Below are 24,582 nucleotides of genomic sequence, written 5' to 3' on the forward strand. Positions count from 1 at the left end.
TTGAGAGATTATTCTTAAGATGATTATCTTAAAAATGTGTAGTAAATGTGTAGGTAAATGTGAAATAATTTTTTCTTACATTATAATGAGACAGATTCAGTCACCATTTCAGTTTCTCTCTTTATATTTCTGTGATAAGAAGGTATGAGGAGTCCTGACTCCCTTAGAGGAATCTTGCATGTTTGATAAAATAATTCACATATTTGTTATTTGTATTGCAAATACTGGCATGAAGATCCAGGTGTGCAGAGGAGGTTGGATATGAGGGTGTTTAATGTTATCAGACTAAATGAGATCTACTTCCCACATTGGACTCCAAAAGTCCATTTTAGGCACATTTACCTCATATATAAAGAATGGATTAAACTGGTTATGTGAGTAGCTGTGTTCTGAAGTGGGATGTAGGGCTGGATAAACAAGGAAATATAACTGCAGAGCCCAGTGATGAAATGAATTCACTTATATCTGTGGAATCATCAATTTTGCTTCTTTCTTTTGTTAATGCTTAATATACAGTGCTGATCTGACATCCAGTTAACATTTTTATTCCATGAAAACAGGAACAGCCTCAGCAGGAATGAAAACAATACCATATGGATAAGCACAGACATGATAAAAGATGTGGATCATATCAGACATGGTTGGGAACTGGACCTGGGTATCATGCAACTTACTTAGGTTATAGATTAAATGCAGAAAAGTGTTGCATCACTTGCTCCTCCTAAAGATTTCTCTGCAGATCTAGATTGAGCAGATGTGATTTGGAAGGGCATTTGTTTTGCGGATCTTGATGGAAGATAGGGGAGAGTTTTGCTTCTAGCTATTTAGAATATAATACCGAGAACAGATTTGTAGCCATTGTGGAGAATTTACTCATGTAAGCTCAAGTGGTTACAAACTTGAGGCATTTTGTAGCAGCTGAAATGGACATATCATTTGTCTTTCTCCTTGCATAGTTCATTTTTGCTCTGATATTTTGTCTAGTGTGATTCCTGCCCCCCTGCCTCCCCCAGGAGAAATTAATGAAAGATGACTTTCTGTGAATCCTCGTGTAATTAATATCAACATTTTGGGCATTAGCTCAAAAGTAAAACCAGAGCTTTAGCAGAGAGAAGAGATTCATGAGGCAGTTGGGAATGAATAGACTTCTCACTTCCCTATAAAGAGTTACCACAAAGGAGAGACAACTCCTACTGACAAAAACATTGTGAAGGTTGCAATGCAGTTGTCAATGCTGCATCCATTCTACAGAAAACAAGATTTCCATCTCCAGAGCTGTCAGGTTTGTGCCAGCACAGAGTGTACTTTTAGAAGAGAGTATTCACTCTTCCTGTAAGAAGTGGAAAAATCCCTTGAGAGCTGCCAACAGTTCAGTGAGGAAAATAGGTAAATTTGGATAAGATCCCACATTTTCTAATTAGACTTATTTATGTGGATAGAGTGGGTGGAAATAGAAATGACCCATTTCCTGAGAAAGAGTAGCAAAGAAATTTTGATGCAAAAGTAAATAAGAGAAAAAAATAAGTAGAAATGGAGGAAGAAGAGGATTTCCTTGAGGGAAGGGGGAGTACTGATTTTGTCATCCACAGTCCTGATGAGGGAAAAATGCATCTATAGAAATACATGTAAGAATTCTGTTCTTTCACTCATTTACAGCTGCCATAGGCAGCTTCTTTAAAGGTTTGCATTTTTCCAAAACCTTGAGAGAGAATAGTCAATCTTATCTACAGCTGTCACAAATTTACTGTCAAAATATTATCTGGTATAGAAAGGCCTTTTTTAACATTAGAAAAAGAGATGATCAATCCTTTCCCCCCTCCCATTCCAGTAGTTTGCTCTGTGGGACAAGTCTGCTCTATTCCAAGACAGAAGCAGTGATTCTGCTTCCCAAGAGCAGAAGTTCGGGAGTTCACTCTATTCCATATACCTTGCTATATATCTTGTCTCATATACCTTTCTCTAGGGGAAAATGGGTCAACTTGTCAAATTCAGGTAAGATGGGAGAGAAATGCTGAAGTAGTGGTTTCTTGTGGAATGGGAGATCAATCCACTGCTAGTACTTGATCACAGCAAGGCTGCTTGTGATATTCAGTTCAAAATAGTTCCTGGCCCATAAAGGAGTCTCTTCACCTGCTCATTGAAATGATCAGTGTGTTGAATCCTTGCTTGCAACAATGCTTGTGGGGCTGACAAAGCTGACATTTCACTATTACTTTTAACTTCATATGGAGTTTTGCTAGATCCTCCATCAAGAATGCATTCTCTAAATGAAGCTGGTTGATCCTGAAAGTGCTTGAGTAGTTGTTGATGTTTACGTTTTTTCTTTTTTTTCATTTTTAGATGCAAGTTCAGCTGCAACATTTCCTCATTTTTTCTGATCCATTTACCTGCATATTCCTCTAGTTTTTCTAATAAGCTTGCTGTCTCTGCCTCTTTTATCCTATTTCCTTCTCTGCTTGCAAAACTTCCGTCAATGTCTGATCAGAGCAGCCTCCTGTAGGTGCACTGGGCCTTGCATCATCCAATTTAGACTGTAGAAGAGAGATCTGAATCAGGTTATTGTACTGCTGCTGTTGCAGTGCTTCATCTTTATTTTTTTTCTTTTTCCCACTTTCTTCATTTGCTGCAGTTGTTGAAAGCAGTTTACAGTTTTTGAGACTTCACTGATGCCATGCACTGGAGTTCCTGCATCTGTGCCACTGGTTTCTCTACTTTATCATGAGATGTGTTTTCTTGATGTTGCTGATGCTTTTCTAAGAGTGATTTATTTTAATCATCCATCTTCTCTTTTAGCTCTGCTTGGTACTCATATTCTCTGGGCACACCAGAAATCTGTGATTTTACTCTGTTTTGAACTGTTCTTCCAGCTTCTGAATTTCCCGTGAAAAATCATTACATGCATATTTGCTTTCTAGAGCTTATTCATCCATCAACTGCCACTCTTTATAAAACTATTTTTCAAGGGCTTGAATTTGTTTTGGTTTTTAATATCAGCTGCCTCCAACAAAGTCTTAGTTGGGTTCTGTTTGCTGTGCATCTGGTTTTCAGGGTCCACTTCCAAACTTCTCTCTGCAGAGTGCAAATGCAGTGGTGGTTTTCTGCCTGACATTGAAGTTCTAATTCCCCCTTTGCTAAAAATTCCACTTGTAGTTCCTAGAAGAAATTTATAATGGAATTAATCAAAGAATTAATGTTGTATTTGTATAAAAACTGCTGTTTATGTTCCATGTTTTACTCATGAAACCCTAACAACTGTCTGTGTTTCCTAATTCTTGTGTGAGTGTCTGTTTCTCATTCTCTTCTGAGGTCTTAATATTGGAAAAAAAAAGAATGCTGCCACTTTTATATTTTATTCCTTTATTTGTACGATATAAGACGGAGCCTTGTGCTAAGGTGCACCTACATCTCATGAGTGCTAATACTAATACTGTGTCTGAACTGAGGACATCATTTTCAGAAGCGTAGAACCATTTTAAAACCACTCTGTTTAACAGGAAAAAGTGGGGCAGTAATGTATTCTAATAAGCAGTGTCCAAAAGAGAATAGTACAAAATTCTGCTCTCAAACACACCTGAGGTATCTTAGTTTTAACTGAAATGTGCCAAAATGCTTGCACTCATTTTTCTCTGGGAAATTATAGTTTCTAAAGAACAAATTTTTAATTAATTTAATTAATTATTTATTTTTGAGGAACACATTTGTTTTCCTACACTGGTTCCATTCCAGATCTGTCTTCAAAGACAATGAAAATTCTAAATTAATTTTGAAAAAATTAAAAAAAGGTTTAGTCTTCATTTCCATATCATTTTAGGTTATGGAGATGTAGCTGAAACCCACATGTGAGCCAGAAGTTTTCTGAATCAGATGGAATATGTCACTTTTACTTGTTCTTAGTATTTTACAGAAGAAAATTAGGATGATGTAAACAGTAAGGACAAAAACAGGACTGAAGGAGCCCACTCCAAGCATATGCAAATAAGCAAGGAAGTGCCTACTGGACAGAATTATGGGGGTACCTCTCTCGCCCCTTCTGGGAATTTGCCTGGTTGCATGCGGTTTCTGGAGTGTGTTGATAACCACATACTAAAACACATATTTGAGAAGCTGTTGAGGAGGGATGCTCTGCTGGATCTCATACTTAAGAAAGAACTCACTGGGGATATAAAGGCTGGGGACAGCCTTGTCTTCAGGGAGAGGGATGGTGGAGTTCAGGATCCTAAGATGAAGGAAATAAACAAACAAAAGCAGGATCACAACCCTAGTCTTTAGGAGAACAGGCATTGGCCTTCTTGGAAGAAAGCCATAGGAGATGGTTCTGGAGAGAAGAGAGGACCTGGAGAGCGGGTTGAGTTTTAAGGACCAGCTTCTCCAATCACAAGAATCCAGAGGAGCAGAAAAATAAGCAAAGCTAGCAGGAGGTTTGCATTGTCAAACTCAAATGTAAAAAGCAGTTGTATGGGACATGAAAGCATAAATGGGACATGAAAGCATATGAGAGGAATATAGAGACACCATTAGAGCCTGCAGAATTGGGGGTTAGGAAGGCTAAATTCTGTCTAGAGTTGGATCTGGCAAGGGATGTGAATGGCTGCAAGAAAGTCTTCTACAGGCACATCGACAGCAAAAGACTAGGGAAAATATGGGCCCACTGCTGGATGAGAATTGGGCTCTGATGATAGAGGTCATGGAAAAGGTGGAGGTATGCAATGCCTTCTTTGCCTCATTCTTTATTAATAAGTCTGACCTTCAGCTCCCAGGCCTCTGAAACCAGTGAGAAAGTCCAGGGCAAGATATATTTACCTTCAGTGGATTAGGATCAGGGTAAGGAAAATGTAAATAAATTGTAAATACATAAGTCCATATGACTTCATGAGATTCATCCATGAGTACTGAGGGAGCTCACCAATGTCACTGCAAGGACACACTCATTTACCTTTGAGAAGTAATGACAATTAGAAGAGGTTCATGACAATTAGAAGAAAATGTCACCTCTATCTTTAAGGAAGGCAAAGGAGAGGATCTGGGGAACAACATCCCAGCCAGCCTCACCTTCATTCCTGAGAATGCTTCCTTTGAAACCAAAGCAGAGCCTGGCAGATGCTCAGGTTTTGTATTTATTCAAGATCGGACAATAGCCAGAGTGTGATTGATTTGAAAATTCCTTCTTGCTCTGCTGGGTTAGACATACCTAGTAGGTCCCCAGTTGGTACACATCCTCATCTCAAGTCACTTTAGCTCTCAGTCTCCTGGAAAGGTGTGAGGATCACAATATGGGAAGGCTTACATATGTTAAAACAACAGCTTCTCAGAAGTCGTTTCTTGGCTATCATTTTTTTGCTATCTCCTATATAAAGCAGCAGGATCAAAAACTCTATAAAATTTAGTGAAACCAAGTACTCCCATCCTTCCACCCTCAAATTCAAAACCCTGTGTATTCATTTTAGTCTACAAACCTTACAGAAACATTTTAGGACTGTCATGAGACATCACATTTGTCTGATTGTACATCTTATTCCATAAAACAAAACAAAACAAATACAGTGTAAAATTTTGATTTAATAATAATAAAAAAGATTTTCTGGATTATTCAGCACCTTTTATATCTGTTAAATAATTGCTATATGTTATCCCATGTTTGCATACAGAGCAGTTAGGGGTTGCTTACCTTTCCAAGATTATCTTGGTGCGAGATATTTCAGATGCTTCAGCTAGAAAGCATAAAATCCCTTCACCTGTAACTGCTTGTATAATTTGAGAATAGATTGAAATCATTACTAATTAATGGCAAGATTAATTAAGTCATGCTGCCAAGATTTTCATTCCCTTTGAGGCAAGGGAATCCTGGTATCCTTATTACAGGTCTAATTTTTCTGCTCTTTCTTTTCTCTGTCTCTCTTTTCCCCAAATAGAGTACATTTCTCTCACTTTTGTTCTGCTATTTTGCCATCCTACTGCCTCCCCTGCCTTCCCCTCTTCACCCCTGCTTTGCTATGCAGTTTGAAGGGGAAATAAAGGGCAAACTGCTTTAAGAGGATAGACTTGGGACCAAAGGAAAAGCAGCATCACTACCTTGGTGGGCAGGAAAGTGCAAGAGCCCCTGAGGTGAGCATAAAAGGAGATGTAAAGAGAGCTTGCTGGTGTAATTTTTGGAGAGCTGTGGGGATGCAGAGGCTCAAACTTTTATGGCCTTTTAGGGTTGAAAACTGCTGCGGAGATGAGGTGATCTGATGAAAAGGTGTAAGAAGTTAGAAGCACAAAAATGATCAAGGCTGTGGTTTGCCTGCATCCAAATGAAAACCTAGCCTCAAATGCATCAAATGCCAAGCATAAGACTTTGATTCAGCAAAGCACCTGAGTAAAGGTGCTCTCCTATTAAATGCAGTGCTCTTTTGCCAAAGGTGTTTGTGTCTTGTCTGTGTCAAGACTTTCCAGCCCTACGTTCTGGGTGCAAAACATATTGAACTGCATTTAACCCTGGAATATACTGAGCACCTTCAGCAAGATGCTGAGAACCCTTACCCACCATTTACTTGGTTGAGAATGAATGACTCCAAGCATCTTTTGAGTCTGCAGAGCTGGACAGGATTTATTGTTAGAAATAAAACCAATTTGATCGCTGCCAAGAATTTAGAATTTAATGATTTCTTCTTATTGCATGCACTTTGGTCATACTCCCTTGCGCCTGCATGCTTTGCTTTCAGTAGCCTCCTTACACTTTTTAGTTAAGGACAAGGGCTACTTTTGTTCCTGTACAACAATGAGGATATGAATTTTCTTCCTCTTTTCCTTTCAATCTTAGATTTACTTTCATCAAAAGCTAAAGAGCCTGAAGACAGATCTAGGGTGAAATTCTTAGAAACTGGATGTGATGAATGATTGTGGAGTTCTGGAGTCTTGATTTGGAGTTTGTGGAGACGTGAACACCAGTAGTCGTGTTGGGCTGCTGCCTGGCAGAGCAGCTGTGGAGGATACTGGGAGACAGGAAACTTTGCTGAATGTCTGTGAAAGGCTGAGCATCAAGGGCCACGGCAAATCTTCCCCTCACTTGCTGTGCCAGTTTTGTGCTTCTAGAAGGAGGGAAAGGTTGGAGGTGAGAATGGGTCCAGACTGCCATGGAAAGCCCAGAGTCCTGTTCTGTCAGGGAGGTTCCTCCTGCTGCTAGACAGGTAGGAAGAAAAATGCTGATGGTGGGAACAGTGAGAACAACAGTAGGAACAACCACCTACTGCCTGCGGATAGCTCCTGTGCCTCATGCTCTCAACTCTTTCTCAGAGCTCTTTCACACCCTTCTAGGAGACAATGATAGAGCTGAGTTGTTAGGAAGGCTTTTGGGAATAGTATTTCATTGAAAATAGATCTTTGTCAAAGTGCACATAGATGTATGGAGGTTCTCAAGAAATATCACAGAAATAAAATGGTTTGCATTTTTCAATTTTTGCCTTTTTCAAAGCTTACATTTGAGATATCTGTATTTTTTATACTCGAAACAACTCAGAATACAACAGAATATGAATTATTATCCCTTTAAAAAGCAATATAACATTTAGAATAATTAGGAGGAGCTTTGTGCTAATCTGCCTCATATTCTTCTCTGAATCAGCTTATTTCTAGTTCTTGCAAAGACAGTTGAGTTCAAACTGTCTCTTTGCATCTGGTTCTTTGTGGCGTGGTGACAAACTCCTTGGTTGCAACATGAAATACTCTGCTTCACAAAGGAAAATATTTGTATAAAGGGAAACCTTGTGTGCATTAGACTATAAATGGACTATTTAATTTTTTTCAGCCTTCACTGAACAATATACTTTATATGCATTTTTTTACCTTGGTGTATATATTCTTTATGTTTTTCTTTTTTTATTTTTTTTGGAGCATTTTGTGGTCAAGGCATTGTGGGCCTGAGGGCTTCCTCCTGCATATATGCATTGTACATCTTGCTTCTTCATAGAGTGGTATCATCTGTGTGCTATGTAATACTATCTGATCTGTCTCTCTGCCTTCAGTATTAGATGTCAAATTTGTATCACATTGATCCATCCACTTCTCTCTTCTACACAGTACAGTACCCCAAAAATATCTATATGCAAAATAGGCAGTAAAATTACAGGGGATAGGCTAGTACTGTGCCCAGGTTCTTGAACTGTGTGCCTTATAAGTCTGCAGAATAACACAAAAGGGGTGAAATTTGTATGGACTTTTTTCAGGTATGTAACTTAAAACGTTACGACCATGGGGAAGGAAAAATTCCTTTGGCTTGATGGAAGGTTACAGTTACAGTTTTTAGCCCTGATTTTTCTCATTAAAGGGAAAACAAACAAACAAAAAACCCATAGTGCTCTATATTGCTTCCTTTGCCCAATATTCCTATATCTTCCAGACAGCAAAAAAAAAAAGGTATTGCTTAGTATTTTTCATTTTTTCAATGTAAGTATAATTAGAAGGTAGGCCTTTTTTTTTTTTTTTTTTTTTTAAAAAAAAAGAGTTTTAGCACTCGGTATCTGTGTAAGAAAGCTTGTTTGGCTGTTTGCTGGTGTCAGTGATAGCTGCACTGCTGTTCAGAGTATTAGCCTGGATGATCATTGTTATTCCCTCTGGCCCTTAAACTATTATAGAGCACATTGTTGATTGCTCTAGCTCTCACATGGCGTCACACTTGGGCATCCTCTTCTGGGGATCATCAACACAGGCTAGTGTGGCCTTCTAATGTTTCCAGAGATGTTTTTTTTTTTTTTTTTTCCAGCCTAAAACTCTGAATTCAAACTCCATTCCTGACCAATTAGGTGACTTCTTGTACAGAGTTTTCAGATTGTTTTCGTGGAGAAGCTGACTTTTTTTTCTTGCCTACAAGGTTTCTTCCTTGTTGCCTTTCAAAAAATGGTGCTGTCTCAGCTTCACAGCGGAAGCTGAAATTCAGTTAAAAAGTTTTGCTGGCATGGGCTGCTGGGGGAAAAATCTATCCTTGGTACAAAAAGCAAAACTTATCTGAGCTTCTTTAGCAGTCATGATAGTGTTAATGCATGAATAATTCTTAATTTCCCTGCTGGAGCAATAATCAGAGGGAGGAGGAAGCCAGGTGAGGATGGAGTCTGAATTATTCATGACAGGTGGTGCTAGTGCTCATCCTTGCTGTGTCTTTTTCCTGCTCTTTTGGCTATAAAACCTTTGGAATCAGGGATTGCTATGTGGTGTGGTGTATGCACCAAAAATGACACCATGAAACTTGTTATTCTAAAACCAACAATTTCCTCTGTGAATTTGAATGCAATACTAATTAACAAAGACAGCACCAAAACCTCGGCCACCTGCCTGAGCATAAGGCAAGCAGACAGCATTTGAGTGTGATTTTGGTGCTCCTGAGCAGAGGTCTGATCACCACAGCACTGAGAGACCGAAACATTCGATTAGCTCCCTCCTTCATAGAAGCAAATAAGACAAATCTGTCACTCACGTTGCCCAGAGAGGCTGTGGAGTCATCATCCTTGGAGATATTTGTAAGCTGTCTGGAAAGGGTCTTTTAGAAGCTTTAGGTGACCTGCTTGAGCAAGGGTTTGGACTAGATGATCTGCAGAGGTCCTTTCCAACCTCAGTCCTTCTGGGATTCTGTGACCCAGCGCATTGGCTTTAATATCAGCCCTGTAGGTAAGTTTCTCACTAGGGCTAGGACTGGCATGGGTTGCCAAGATAAGTAACATTCATTCCACTACCAAGAAGGATCCCTGTCCTATAAATAATTCAAAAATTTACTGAGCTTCTCCTAAAAGCAAAATAAGTTTTCATCCCAGTTTCTATTAGGAAACTGTTTAACAGTCTTGCTCCTTTTCCAACTACAGCTTCTTATTTATAAATTGCATTTATTCATGAACAGATGTGGTTGTTCTTGTGCCAATGTTGTGCTTTCTCATACCTTACTCTTCTTCCTTCCTGATATTTTTACTCATAGTGTATTTTTGATAGGGAGGGGATCTGACTGCTTTGCATTTCACTGAGTTAAATGTGCTGGATTCCTTTAGTTCTTTTCTTAAAATCAGCTTGCTGTTTCCTGATCTTCCCTTCAAAGTGTCTGTTCCTCCAGCTCCAGATTAGCTGACAGTTTCCTATGGTGTCCTTACTTTACTGAAATCTACATGAGTTCTTGTCTAAAAAAAATCTCTCTGCTGTTTACTCAAGGAGAGCAACCACCTAGCTTGACTCTGAGAGGCCACCCTTAGACTAATTGCAGTAAAACAAGAATTTTATTGCATTTCTCTTTTGCTTCAAATTTGTTCTTTCCTTCAGAATTTGGTCTAAAAGCCTTGCATCTTTCTGCAGCCACACTCAGGAACCCATCATGGAATTCATTTATTCCTTTCTGAAAAATGACTGGTTTTATTCTGGATTCCTCCTTATTTCTTATGTCCTTTGTGAGGGCAGTATCCCATTGATGCTGAGTTTTACCAACACTTTCCTCTCTTTCCACATATGTGCTGGGGACCTCCTGTTGGTCGCCATTTTGATGACTTCGTAAAAGTCATCAAATGATTTTCCACTTTCAGCGCGATTTTCCATTTTCTAGGTGTAGACTTCTCTGATCTCCAGATCCTGTTTTGCATCTCCATCGATTTTCTGTTCACTCCTAGTATAATTCTGGACATGTGCACTTACTGGATGGAGCTGCAGCCCTTTCTCTGTAGGATTTCTTCCCAAGCCCAAAATGCAGACAGCACCTAGTCCTTACACATTTGATTACCTTAGAGGTTGACTGTCTTTGCAGTTAGGTCAGTGCTGAGAAAGTCCTGTATCTTGCCTCTCAGTCAGTTAGTAGATTGACACCATGTCAATGCTAATCTTATTCAGAGCATTCTTGGTGGCTCCAAGGCTGGGGAGAGCAAGCCCTTGTCTGCCTGCAATGTGTGGCTGTGAATGCAGGACTCTGACCATGACATAGTGTCAGCTTCTAGAGAAGTGGCAGAGGCCACGTCGCTGCAATTATCTACCCAGAATGCAGTCTACCCTTGAAGTTCAGCTGTCCCAGCATCTGCATATCAAAAAGTCCACTCAGGTGACACAGTTGAGCCAAGCACAGATACATGCAAGCAGGCTTCTAGGAGAGCCCAGGTCATCAAACTGAACCCTTTCCTTGCTGCGCACATTGAAAGAGGCTGCTGTGCATAGGGATGACCTATGAAGTGTCCTTCTGGATGAACTAACAGTAGATGCTTCATCCTAAGAAAAATCAGAAACATTACATAGTCAACTGTACCTCTTGATTCTCAGCATTATTTATCCCCTTTCCAGGTCAAACAGAGTACCTTGCTCTAATAGCGAGAGTGATCTTAGCACATGCCAGCATGAAAGATGTTTTTCCATCTACCCACCAGTTAGCAAGGACTGACCACAGCATTCATTCAATCATGTAACAGTGTGGTTGCAATCAGAGGTTCTGATGAAAGGATTTTTTATTATTTGCTCTCATAATTACTAACTGAATCTGTTTTACTCCTTGGTCTCACTAATACTTGTATGGGGACTACCGAGAGAGGTTATGTGGAGTAGTGATGTGAGGAAGCAGAGGTATTAATCTAGGTTTGCTATTGAAAAAAAAAAAAAAAAGTGCATCTTGCAATGGCCTGTATTTTCATCAGGAAAATTGTCTTGAGTAATGCTGAAACTATTATAAGGTATCATTCCATTTTTTACAGTGAGGGAACAGGTATCTTCATTTTTATTTTTTTGATTAGATTTAAAGTCACTATTTGACATTTCCTCCTTGCCTACAAAACAACAGAAGTACTGGGGAGGAATGGACAATATTTGCCTGTATTATAATTTAAATATCAATACGTGGCTTAGGCAATAGAAATACAGGTAATGGAATTTGTTCAGTTTCCTGTCTGGAGGTTGTCTGCTTTAACTGGACAGCATGAGGTCTGGCAAAACTCAAATGGGAGTGTCCTTATATCTTTCTAGCCAAGTGAATCCTCTGCTCTCTGTGATATTGATAATCTCCCTTAGAGCTATTTTTAATATTTTACCTGAAACTATTCATTGAAAAATTATTTGTTTTCAAAGCATTTCAGGTAAATTATTTAGTTTTAAAAGCAATACCACTGGTAAATTTTGAACATTTCTGTTTCAAATTCATTTTTAATTTAACTTTTTGCTAGTTCACAGTCCTTCTCTAACATTAACTTAATTACCCAACAGTGACAGTAACTCATAGTGTGAGGCACTACAATGAACACATATGCACAGTTGCACAGATTTTGAAGCACAGGATCATTCAGACCCTCTTGCATCCTCTGAATGTAGGACCTCTCTCTGAACCTTTTTTTGGAAGAATATATCTAATTCCTGGATGATCCATATCAAGATTATTTCTGTTTGCTTGTATGTTATACAGGACAGATCTTTTGGTATCAGGAGCAGGAAAAGATACAGAACTCACCTTTCTGTGATAAGAGATAAGGGTGAACGGTCTTGGAAAGTCAGAAAAATGACATTGTCACTTCTCTAGCAAAGAGACTGCTGCTGCTCCTACCCAGTCAACACTCAACCCTGGTGAGCCCACATTTCGAGTACTGTGTCCAGTTCTGGGCCCCACAGTACAAGATGGATGTGGAGCTGCTGGAGAGAGTCCAGCGCAGGGCTACAAGGATGATCAGGGGCCTGGAACATCTGCCCTATGAGGAGAGGCTGAGGGAGCTGGGCCTGTTCAGCCTGGAGAAGAGAAGGCTGAGAGGGGATTTAATAGGTGTCTATAAGTACCTCAAGGGAGGGAGTGAGGAGGATGGTGCTGGCCTCTTTTCAGTGGTGGCCACTGACAGAACTAGAGGTAATGGCCACAAACTGAAGCACCAAAAGTTCCACAGGAACTTAAGGAAAAATTTCTTATCAGTGAGGGTGACAGAGCACTGGAACAGGCTGCCCAGAGAGGTTGTGGAGTCTCCTTCTCTGGAGGTCTTCAAAACCCGCTTGGATGCAGTCCTGTGCCACGTGCTCTAGGTGACCCTGCGTGTGCAGGGCGGGTTGGACTAGATGACCTCTAGAGGTCCCTTCCAACCTTAACGATTCTATGATTCTATGATTCTGTGAACACCTAAATTCAAGCAAACCAAACAGCTCTTGTTGACAGAGTTGTACAAAGAGGGTGTCTTGAATGAACATCATCTGGGGCTGGCTGATCACTCCTATTTTAAAATGCAGTTATTTATCGATCCTTTTTAATTTTATTGACCTCATAGTTGTTGTCCTCCTCCTGGATCTTGCTTTTCATTTGTGCTTTTGGGAGGTGTAGAAGACTACACTTGACTAATCTGTCATTAACAAGAGGCAAAGATGGCCATCCAGGTGATTTAGAGTTGTACTGTGAGTAACAACTGTGTGCCAAAACTGTTTTATTCTTCAGCTATTTCCAATGCTAATTCTTCTTGGTGACAAATATGGAAAAGTATACTCATGATTAAATATAAACAACCTACAATAAGTTGCATAGTAGCAACTGCGTTGTGTCACTGTCTTTTTGGTAAGAGTGAGAACATATGTAGTCATTTATAAAACATGCAGGACATTTATAGCAGCATTACTCAATATTGCAGACATAATCAGTTTCAGGAATCATTTTATTGACAGCCTTTGACCTCAGCAAGGATCTGAAGAAACCACCTTTTCTGCAAGAAGACAAGACAGTCTTGCTATGAGAGATGTGCCTTTCTTTGGCTTCTTTTATTTGTTAACTTTCTCATGACTTTTTTATGTGAGAAGAGGAATGTACGGACACGGAGTGTTTCTCAGGCTTTAAATTTAAAACTGTATTTGAACACTTGCATGATTTCTAAGGAATATATAACACGTGAAACAAATGTGAAATGGAAACATCTTCACAGCTTCCATGTTTCTTAAGTTTCTACATCTGCTTTAATTTAAATTTCTACATATTGCTTTTGTATGGAGCACTTAAACATTGTAGGCACACAGAAGATGCCATTTTACAATGTCCAGAATATCTCTGGTATTCAGATGAATTTGTCAAAACTAAGGGCACAAACAAAGAAAAGTTAAAATAAGATGAAGTAGTAGTTGCGTCGTGTTATTGCTCCTAGCCAGTTTGGCTGGTTTGATAAAATGTAGTGCAGGATACTCTTTTAAAATGGTGAACTGCCTTTCAGAATGGTAAGGCTGAAAGGAGATCAGGAGTAACTGGATGATTTCAGGAAAGACTGTACAGTGGAGTCTAGATTGGAGTCTCAAAGCAGAAGACACAAATGACACAGTAGGAATGTGCATTTCTGCCTCTAACTGAATATTCCTTCTTTGTTTCCAGCGTACTTCATGTTTGTATTTTGAAGCAGCAAAAAAAATCTATAAGAAGCAGTCAGGCAGTTAAAGGATTTTATTTTCCAAGTAAAAATTGTACATCTAAGCACATCAACTTGGTACAATAATTGAACTGTAGCAAGAAGCTGAGCTAGAAGTGATATGAAGTATAATGTTATTAACGTCTACACACCCAACACTGTCCTATTCTTCTGCTGTGATAATCTGCCTTTGTGCTTCATATTATGCAACTTGAAAATGTTTGGATTGTGTAAATAGCCCAAGCAGGGCATTTTTGTCAGTACAATATGGAATTGTAAGGAAAATACAAAGGGTCTTTAAGAATAATTCTTTTTTGTACCAGCTTAGGAGCAATGGCCTTAAGTCAGAGATTCTACATTGTTATTAGGGCCTTCCCTGGCACTGGTTCGAATCTCTCTTGACTTATCCAGTATTTTGTCCTTAGTAAGGATTTTATTCTTACATTCACAAAAATAGTGTTGAAGGAGGACTGCGGCCTGCTTGTTTCTCTGTTTATACTGAGAATATATTAAGAATATATTCTTAAGCTTTCTGGAGAAATCTGAAGTACTTATAACTTGAGCTGATTAAACTATTGATGTTTTCTTTTTCTATATTCCACTGTATAACTGGCCAAGATGTGATTTATGCTAATTGGTACATTTCTGCAATATGAAGTTCTCAGTATGGAGTAGAAAAATGGTAATCTTTATGCATAAGTTGAATTTTCATGGATATGAGGTTAATACTTTTGGTTTATTTCCATAGGCGTTTCCCCTTTCTTTATATGGTATTGAATTTTCTGACCTCAGTGACTTTAACTATCGATTTTTTTCCCTCTCTCTTTTTTTGTTTGTTTGTTTTCCTACAAGAATCCAAAAACTTTTCATATTCTTAATTACTCACTTGTCAAGACTCCAGGCTCATTCAACCTGTAGTAAAACAGGAGGACCTTTATTAAAATCAGCATCATTTTGCTTTATTTAAAAGAATGTCTATTCTCCTTCCCACCTCTGTTTGAGCTTGGGCACCCAGGGCATTTTTTTCCAGAGTTTTAGTTTAGATAAAGTGGTTATCTGTGCAATAAAATGTAATTCTTAATTCTTTCTGTTCAGGTATTACCAGATAAGAGTTGGACTGAAAATACCATCCAGGATTCCGCACAGACTGTTTGCGACGATTGCGGGACAGACAGGTAAGGAAGTCCCTGAGGGATGTGGCATGACTGGAGGTGAGGAAAGAAAAAGTAGGAGTGTGGGTGTATGGCAGGAGGAACAGCAGGAAGGACCCTGGAAGTCCTTGTAAAATGCCCTTCTCTTTTGGGTAATTACTGCTGTAAAACCAATGGAATACCAGCTTATCTGCAAGCAATCTCTCTAATATGAGACTTACCTTGATAATACCAAGTGATTTGTGGATGGAAATTGTTTCAGTGTTAAGTGAATTGTTTCAATGTAGAGAAGTTTTCACTAAGAGAGTCATTTTAAGTAAATACCATTCACGGAGGAAGAGAGAAAAGGGAGAGCAATATTAGTGAGCTAGGAACTTGGATACTCCTTTTTTTTTTTAGATTGATTGTTGTTATGTTTGAAATATTGCTATTCAAGATTTTTGGTGCATTTCAGTTTCTCTTTCTTAATGTAATTGATTTTTCAATCTGAAAAATGTTTTTTTTCCATTAACGAGAATATAAAATATAGAAAACAAAATCAGAAAAAAAAATCAGAAAAAAAGTCAAATTATCTTTGGTCAAGTCCAGGTTCAGAAAATCTTTTAATACAAAAACCTGCAGAGGGCTAAGAAAACTATTTTCATTCCATTCCAGTATAAATACGCTTTACAAACTCAGAATACCCTGAGCTGCTGGAGCTCTGTTGTTCTCTGGAAACATCCTCAATTTCTAGTAATTTCTGGCATAGACAGTATAGGACTACTGAAATGCTTTCACCATGAGTATACCTAGAACTTTACTTTCTAGGAAAAAAAAAAAAAGTTCCAACTCTATTCTGCAGTGAAACGACAAATTACTCTATAATTCAAGGAACAGACTCAGGTATTTTCCTCATTCGCTTTTTATCTAGGTCAGTGTTGCCTTGTTCCTAACATTTCCACATGTCTGAAAGCAGGACTTTTTGTTTTTTTGTTCTTTATTTGGATATCCTGTCTCCCTTCTTGCAATGATCCACACGAAAACGTGAAGAGGAGGAGAGGCAAAGCTGACAGAGTAGTTGCCAGGTTAGCAGCTGATTAGCCTAATGCTAATGCAATTTAGGCAGGCGCCTAATAGCTTTATAGGGCTAACATCAAGACGGGGGTATTTAAGCTGTTAAGACTTTAAACAGATTTTTTTTTTCCCTTGGCTGTCTTTGCAAGTGCTTCTTAATTGATTTCGTAGGCCTGTGAGCGAGCATCATTTAATGGCACTGAGCATCAAGCCAGTCTGTAACATTCCTTCTGTTCTCATGCCACTGATCTTTCTTAGTCTAAGGATAGACCAGGCAAAGAATAATTAAACTGTACACCCAACGAAACAGAATTGCTACAAAACCAGAGTGAATTATCCTACCTCTCCAAAACGATGACTACAAAATTTGTAGGATTCATGAGTTTGGTTTAAAGGAAGTGTTTTTAATCTTTTCCTTAACAGTCTGTTATCATCATTCAGAACTAAGTATTTGCTTTTTTTTTTTTTTAAGAAATAATTATGTAAATTTATACAGTGCAATCTGTACATAAATGTCATAGTAAAATATATAAAACATGCAAATACATAAATTAACAAGAGGTCATGTCTCTCTTCCAGTGCCTGTGGCTTTTTATTTTTACTAAATTTTGCTGGACCTCCAGTTAAAAGCATGGGAACTCATGGAATTAGTAATGCATAGTTTGCTTCCTATGAGGTGTTTTGAGCTGCAGAAGTAGAAAAGCTTAATTTTTGAGAATTCATCATAGGAGTGCTAAAGCTTCTTTCAGGCATTCTCATAGTATTTGTTAGCCATGTCTGAAGGACAAGGACTCCATGCATGGACAGGATAGATATATATGCAGGGAGCTATGCCAACCTACTAGGTTTTCCACATATAGGGAAAAGAATGAGGCATATCCCAGTTGCAGCTGTTCTGGGTACCAGTAGTTTCTATGGCTTGGTGAACCAGCTTACAGGAACTGCACTTTAGACTGTGTTGACTCACGCTATATGAACTTAAATGAATCATGTAGGGTGTATATACATACTTGCATATGTGTATATATATATATATGTCCGTAATTATATGCATATGCATACGTATATACACAGAGAATTTTTATTAATAGTCCTAAGCCTTATTAGTTTGGTGGGCTTCTTCAAAAACAAAAAGAGACTGGTGATTGTCTGAGCTGCTCAGCAGTTAAAAGGGAGGAGAGAAAGAGGCTGGTTACACAGGCAATCTACATTACCTCATACTGGTCCTTCAGCCTCCGAGGAATTTAGCTCCTGTCTTTGAATAGACATCATGACTGATGAAGCCTGCGTCTGGCTTAAAGAACAAATTATGCTCTTTGCTCTTCTTATGCAGCTCATAATGGCACATACTTCATCAGTCTCAGCATCAATTCCACGGTGCATAGCTAACACAGATGTATCTTAAAGTCGAACTCTATAAATGCCTTTGTAAGTGGATTTATGGGACTCATTCCTGGTACTCTTCTGCAGCATGGCTTGTTAAAATCCTGGTGTGGTGATGTTCACCTGGGACAAGCCATGAGCTGAATCTGCCTGACCAATGCGCCAATAGCCAAAGGAGCCAGGAACATCAGTGCAGCATCTCACAACAGCACATCTGTATGATTAGTTCCTTGGCTGAGTTGGTATATGAGACACTAAATGTTTTCCATTAGCTTTTAGACTCTCATATAAACCCGGGGATAAGAATTTATAGGAGTTATGAATATGTAGTCATCTTAGTGGTTTTCAAACTGTAGATCTGATGGAAGACCACCGTAGCTTATCTTTAAAGCACATCTATGACGATTTTTTATTTAACAGTTGGTCCACAGGCATGCAAGTTTTTGGGTCAAAACCGTGGGAGATAAAATACCAGTCCAAAATAATTTAGACTAACTGCATTACTTTGGTTTCATGCACCACCTAAAACAAAATCCATCCGATTGTTACCATAGTTTTTGTTATAAAAAATACACAAATTTGGATGGAGTTAAATCTCTAAAGCAAAATTATCTGTAGAGAAACAGTACAAAATCATCTGTCTTGCATTACCACAAGGACCCTAGCAGCTCAGATCACACAGTGATATAGTTGAAGATTGCTTTAGAACGTTCTGTGGGGTAAATATGAGGAGTATTATTACTTAGGCAGGAACCTTAGACTGAATTTCATTGAAGTTGCCACTGAAGCCAAATCTGCAGGAAAGCATAATTCTGAACTTTCTCTTCAGTGTGTTGCAGTAGTATGAACGCCAGCTGGAGTCATTACTGCTTGGAGAGAGAATCATCCCTTATTAGTCAAATTTGCCATCAGTTTCCATTATAAGCTCTGTTTTTAGACCTGCTATGTCTCATTCTCATTTTTGGTATGGATAGCAGCTTGCCTGATTAGCTTAAAGGTCAAGGAAAATTTTTTGGTATAACTAAAGGAAAGACTACTTTGCATAACATATAACTAGAGAAATGACTTAGGACATATTGATTTGTGTCCAAATTTATGTTTTTCTACTTTCATTTATCCAAAAGTGTAGTGTTACCATTTTTCAAAACATTTCAAAAGGACAAATATTTTTGAAAAGTTGGTCTGAAAATGTAATTGCAGGTAATAAGAAATAATGGAGCTAAATTATTACCTGTCAGTGTTCTTTATTAGATTGTAACAGGTTGCACCTAATTTTAGTCAGTTAAATTGGGCTGTTGCCTAAGAGTACTGAAAGCCAAAAAGATTTAAGAAATTCTGTTTTTTTTTCAGCTACCTAGTGTAGGACATGGGGAATGAGATGCAATATTTGTATCAGATAAGCCAAAAAAAAAGTAACTGTGACAGCCATCACGCATTCGCTGTTTTGATTGGTGATGTAGAGATGTTTCCTGTACACATAATTTGATGTTTTCTTATAAAATGGAATATCTGACATTATGTGATAAGAAAAAATTATTATGATTTAAATTGGGCTGTACAGAAGAGATGTGTAATGAAGAAGAGAATATCAAAGAAGGAAAAACATTTCTTTAATGTCTGCCTGCATCTTACTACACCAGCTTATGCTCATGCATTTCAAATACTTTTGCTATGGCTTTGCTATAAATTGAATTTTAAATCTGTACAAGTTATTTTGATTCTACATCTGCCTGATACCTAAGTCCTGATTTGAAGGGTCACTTACCTTTCTGATATGTTCCCTAATGGACTAACTGTTTTTATTCCTGTTTTTAATAGATAACTAGTGACCCTTAGCTCTCAATTGCTGTTTAGAAATCTCAAATAAATTCCCAGTGAGGAAATTTTACTTTGATATTTAAAGAAAGTCTTTTCTTGTAAACTGCTTTTTAATGTAGTCAAAACATTCATTTGCAGTTTGTTGCTCATTAGAGCAAGAAGAAATACACTGTGACTTGTGGAACAGTATGAAATTGCAGTCATTAGTTTCAATAACTTTTTGAAATGCAATTTCTGCCTCCATTAAGTGAAGATAGGCTTACTACTTTTGAAGCATGAAAAAAGCAAGAACAAGGTTTCTTGTTGTAGCAAATCTGTGAATTTGTTTTCAAAGCCTATTAAAGTAACTGAAATATATGTATTTTTAGACATAAAATAAGGCATTCCTGATAATAAATAAGAATTATATCCAAAAGAGACCTTATTGTGGGAGTATCGTGACTACTGAGGATGAGTTGTTTTGGAAACCCTCATTAAGTGTGGAACCATGAGAGGTGGTCAGAAATTTTAAGTGTTGTTCACCAACTGGAATTAATTCCCATGATCTTCCAAGAGGCAAACAGGAAAGTTAACCTGAACACAGAAAAACACAGAAAGAAATCAAAGACATTCTCAGCTGTTTCTGTGTGCACATCTCAAATCTCTTCCCATCCAGATCTTTGGTAATAGATCAAGGATTAAAAAGCTAAAAAAACTTCTCTATGAAAATCTTCAGGAGATTTTCATAGCATATGAGAAATATCATAACAGCATCCCAATAAATATATTGTAACAACATCCCAAACAAAATACACGAAGAACAAATGGACCATATTTCCCAGTCAGGGGAGAAGTCCAGAATTGGTAAGGGCTTTAAAGCACCAGAGAAGGTCACAGGTCTCCTTCCCTGGGCAATGAGTTTTAGACCTTGCAATAACCTTGTAAGTCATTTAACATTTATCACTACCCTAAACAATGAGCAGTCATTTACATAACCTCAGTGAGCAAATGGCATCCAGATAACTATGTTTCCTTCTCATTGCTTTAACAAAAAAGAGTCCACCTGCTCCAACTCAGGAGTCTACTGACATCAGTGAAGAAAGATGCAGGAGGAAGAAATACTATCTTCAACTATTTAAATTTTTTTTTGTCATTGTGATATCCAATGTTTTACCTGGGGAAATTTTATCAGTGGATTCATGTGTGGAATACATGTCAATGGCACAGTAACGTGACACAACCAATGCATATCCACTCAGTCAAGTTCCTCAAGGCCAGGCCTATTTTCAGAAGTGAATTATCTCTTTGTAAAAGGCTAATGAGGAACTGGCGATGAAATAGAAATAGCTAGAAATAGCACTGAAACTCTGCAAAAAGCAATGATGCTGTTTGTTTTAACAAAATATTAAATATTTAAGAAAGCATAGACAAAACATTCAACTGCTACTAAATGGGTCAGCCATCCCATAGCTCATATTTTAGCATGTCTGAAAAATGAAACTTGGTTTATAGAGCAATACATCAATAAGAGACCACACTTCATTTATATTAGGATCTTTCATACAAGAAAATTAATAAGATATCTTGCTTTTTATCTCCACTGAATCTATGTGTGTGTAGAGAGGCAGTTTTATGTAGTTCTGTCTATGAGGCTAATTGGAAATGTCAAAAGGCAAAGTTAAGATAAAGGATTCATCTTCGAAATGTGCAGCTTTAATCAAAAGAAGTCATACAGAAAGAGGAAACACTCTGAACTTTTTGATCAAGCAATTGAAAAATCACGGTGTCTCTTTTAAAATTATTTAAACTAAATATAACATCTGCATTCTAAATATAAAATTTGCTAAATATAATATCTCAAAACTGAAACAAGTCTCTTCAAACATTTGAATAGGAAAATGATGATGTGCTTGTGAAATGAAAGTGCTTGTAGCTGAAAAATATTGTCTTGGCACTTTCAAATTCAGCTTATTTTGCGTAATTATAAAAAATGAGGTTCTCAATTGAGTAAACTTTGACAAATGTGCCAGATTCAACCCTGATTTTTTTTTTTTTATTGCAGTTTTTAGGTATGGCCTTGTAAAACTAAATAGATGTTTCTCCTAAGGCCTCAGAATCTAGATTTTCTAAAGTCAATGGTAATTTAGATTTTTTTTTTCAGGGATTGATGGCATCTTGGAGTACAGACCTTCTTTTTTTTTCTTGCATAGTTATGGACTTCCCTAAAACATCAACTTGCATAAGTATGAGCATGTCCTTGTCTTGTGTACAGTGGATAGTTCAATAGGAACTTCCACTGATACCATCCAAAGGGATAAAGTAGGCATCTGGAGGAACTGACTTTGTGGCACTACTGCTGACAAGTCTTGCTTCACCTCTTTGCTTCATTTTACATGTCTGCTCATCAGAGGTGGTTACGTTGATCTCTGTAAAACATCTTGAGATCTACAGAAGACAGTTGCTCAAAAAGAAGTGGATACTTAATAGTTAGAAAACATCTATATACTCTTTCCAGTTGTATATAATGGTGGTTGTCTTGTATTCCATATTTTAAGATTTCTTGAAAAAAATCTTTATTAACTTTTCTGTACTGTTAGTAATCTGTTGTTTTGTAATGATATGTTAGGTTGTATTCTGAGAACAGGGAATAAATCATCTGCAACCTGAAATGTGACTGTGAGATAGAAGCAGGCCTAGGAATCAGGCCTGTGACTAAGAGTAAGAATAATCTTACCTAATTGCTGATAACTATACTGTGAATATCTCTACCTCAGCTAATCAGCCAGATTCCTTATTCCTATCTCCTATTCCATAGGAGAGAAATAGATAATCTGACATAGTAATTCACTGTATTTGTTTTAAGATGACTTGAATCACACACATTTCTTGACATTTCCTATAAAAGAAGCTGCAGAAACTCCTGCATGGAGCGACATCTCCACTGTGTTTTGCACAAGACATGGCATAAAAACACTGATTGCAATTTGTTTCTTCACATGTACACGCATATGAGGCAAGCAGTAATAAAAAGCAGAAAAGGTGACATAGACAACAGAAAGCTCACATGGCATCCATGTCAGTCCCAGCAAATAATCAGAGATGATAGTTTCCTTCAGGATTTTGCATAAAGTGTCGGCATAGTTTCTTGGTTTCTTGGTTAAAAAAAAAAAAAAAAAAGAAAGAAAGAAAGAAATCACAGAATCACAGAATGCTTATGGTTGGAAGGGACCTCTAGAGATCATCTAGTCCAACCCCCCTGATCCAGCAGGGACACCTAGAGCACGTGGCACAGGGTGGCATCCGGGCGGGTTTTGAAGATCTCCAGAAAAGGAGACTCCACAACCTCCCTGGGCAGCCTGTTCCAGGGCTCTGTCACCCTCACAGGAAAGAAGTTCTTCCTCACATGGAGGTGGAACTTCCTGTGTTTCAACTTACACCCATTACCCCTCGTCCTGTCACCGGCCACCGCAGAGAAGAGCCTGGCCCCATCCTCTCTACAATCACCCCTCAGGTACTTGAACATGTTAATCACATCTCCTCTCAGCCTTCTCTTCTCCAGACTAAACAGGCCCAGCTTGCTTAGTCTTGCCTCATACGACAAATGCTCCAGTCCCTTAATCATCTTCGTGGCTCTCTACTGGACCCTCTCTAGAAGCTCAATGTCCTTCTTGTACTGTGGACCCCAGAACTGCACCCAATACTCCAGGGGTGGCCTCACCAGAGCTGAGGAGAGGGGCAGGATCACCTCCCTCACCCTGCTGGCAACACTCCTCCTGATGCAGGCCAGGATCCCATTGGCCTTCTTGGCCACGAGGGCACATTGCTGACTCATGGTTAACTTGTTGTCCATCAGGACTCCCAAATCCCTCTCCACGGAACTGCTTTCCAGCAGGTCAACTCCTAATCTGTACTGGTGCTTGGGGTTATTCCTCCCCAGGTGCATGACCCAGCACTTGTCCTTGTGCAGATATAGATGACTCTAACGTGAGATTTATTTTTCTCTTTTTTTTTCTTGGGGGGGAGAGGAGAGGAATTCTATTCTTTCACTAAGAGAAAAAAAAAAGTAATGATTTCAGCAAGAATTATCATTGAATATATTCATTATGTGGCTTCTCTGTGAAACAGTGAAGTACTAAGCTAATGATCTAAAAGATGCATTCACATTTGCCCCTCCAGAATGCCACAGTGATTTATTCATCGAAAATAAAATCGCATAAGCAGTGTAGCTTGTTTACTTATATTTTGTAAGCTACCCACTATTCCTATATTACTTATATACTTACGTTATATATAACTATACTTATATTTTCACCATAAATTTAATAGATGGACAGGTAATATATTAGAAAATAGAAATCAAGCTTGAATTTTATTGAAATAGGAATTAAATTTGAGCTTCAGCAAAGCTGAACTGATATTAGCAGTTCTCTAGGTCAGTGCTCAGTGGTCAGTCGCTCTGAAGCTTCACATTATGTACTAGATGTGTCATAAATTATAAAAATGAGAGAATTTTATGGGCATTCAAGCCTAAGCACAGGCCTTGCAGAATTATTCTCTTAATTTACACTTCCAGCCAAGAAATACTGGTTGGATTAATTTCCTGTTGATACTGATAGCAGGGCCCACACTGAAAAAACTTGTAGTCTACAGATTTGAACATAGGCAACAGGACACACACACTGTACGCATTTGTTTCTGTCTGATCTATAGAGTGATAGTAGGCCCCCAAAGATGCAGTCATGCATGAAACTTTGTTGCTTTTCAACTATGAAAGCTATGAAAACTATCCAAATAGCTAGGAGGTAACTCAAAAGCTTCAGTCAGCAGAAAAGTTATGTTCCAGGTAAGATAACAATGAAATGAAGAGA

General features: G+C 38.3%; 1 protein-coding gene across 1 annotated transcript in view; it reads left to right on the forward strand.

Annotated features, from left to right (window-relative positions):
- Nucleotides 1-1,969: 1,969 nt before the first annotated feature.
- Nucleotides 1,970-24,582, forward strand: part of FAM135B (family with sequence similarity 135 member B) — a 111,440-nt gene continuing 88,827 nt past the window's right edge. The window contains exons 1-2 of the mRNA XM_088534756.1: nucleotides 1,970-1,992; nucleotides 15,426-15,505. Coding sequence (XP_088390882.1) covers nucleotides 1,970-1,992; nucleotides 15,426-15,505 — 103 coding nt within the window. The remainder of the gene's footprint in view (nucleotides 1,993-15,425; nucleotides 15,506-24,582) is intronic.

This window comes from Tinamus guttatus, unplaced genomic scaffold (genome assembly GCF_059628265.1).
Source record: "Tinamus guttatus ecotype Peru unplaced genomic scaffold, ASM5962826v1 Tinamus_guttatus_pri_ptg000038l, whole genome shotgun sequence".
Classification (NCBI taxonomy): Eukaryota; Metazoa; Chordata; class Aves; order Tinamiformes; family Tinamidae; genus Tinamus; species Tinamus guttatus.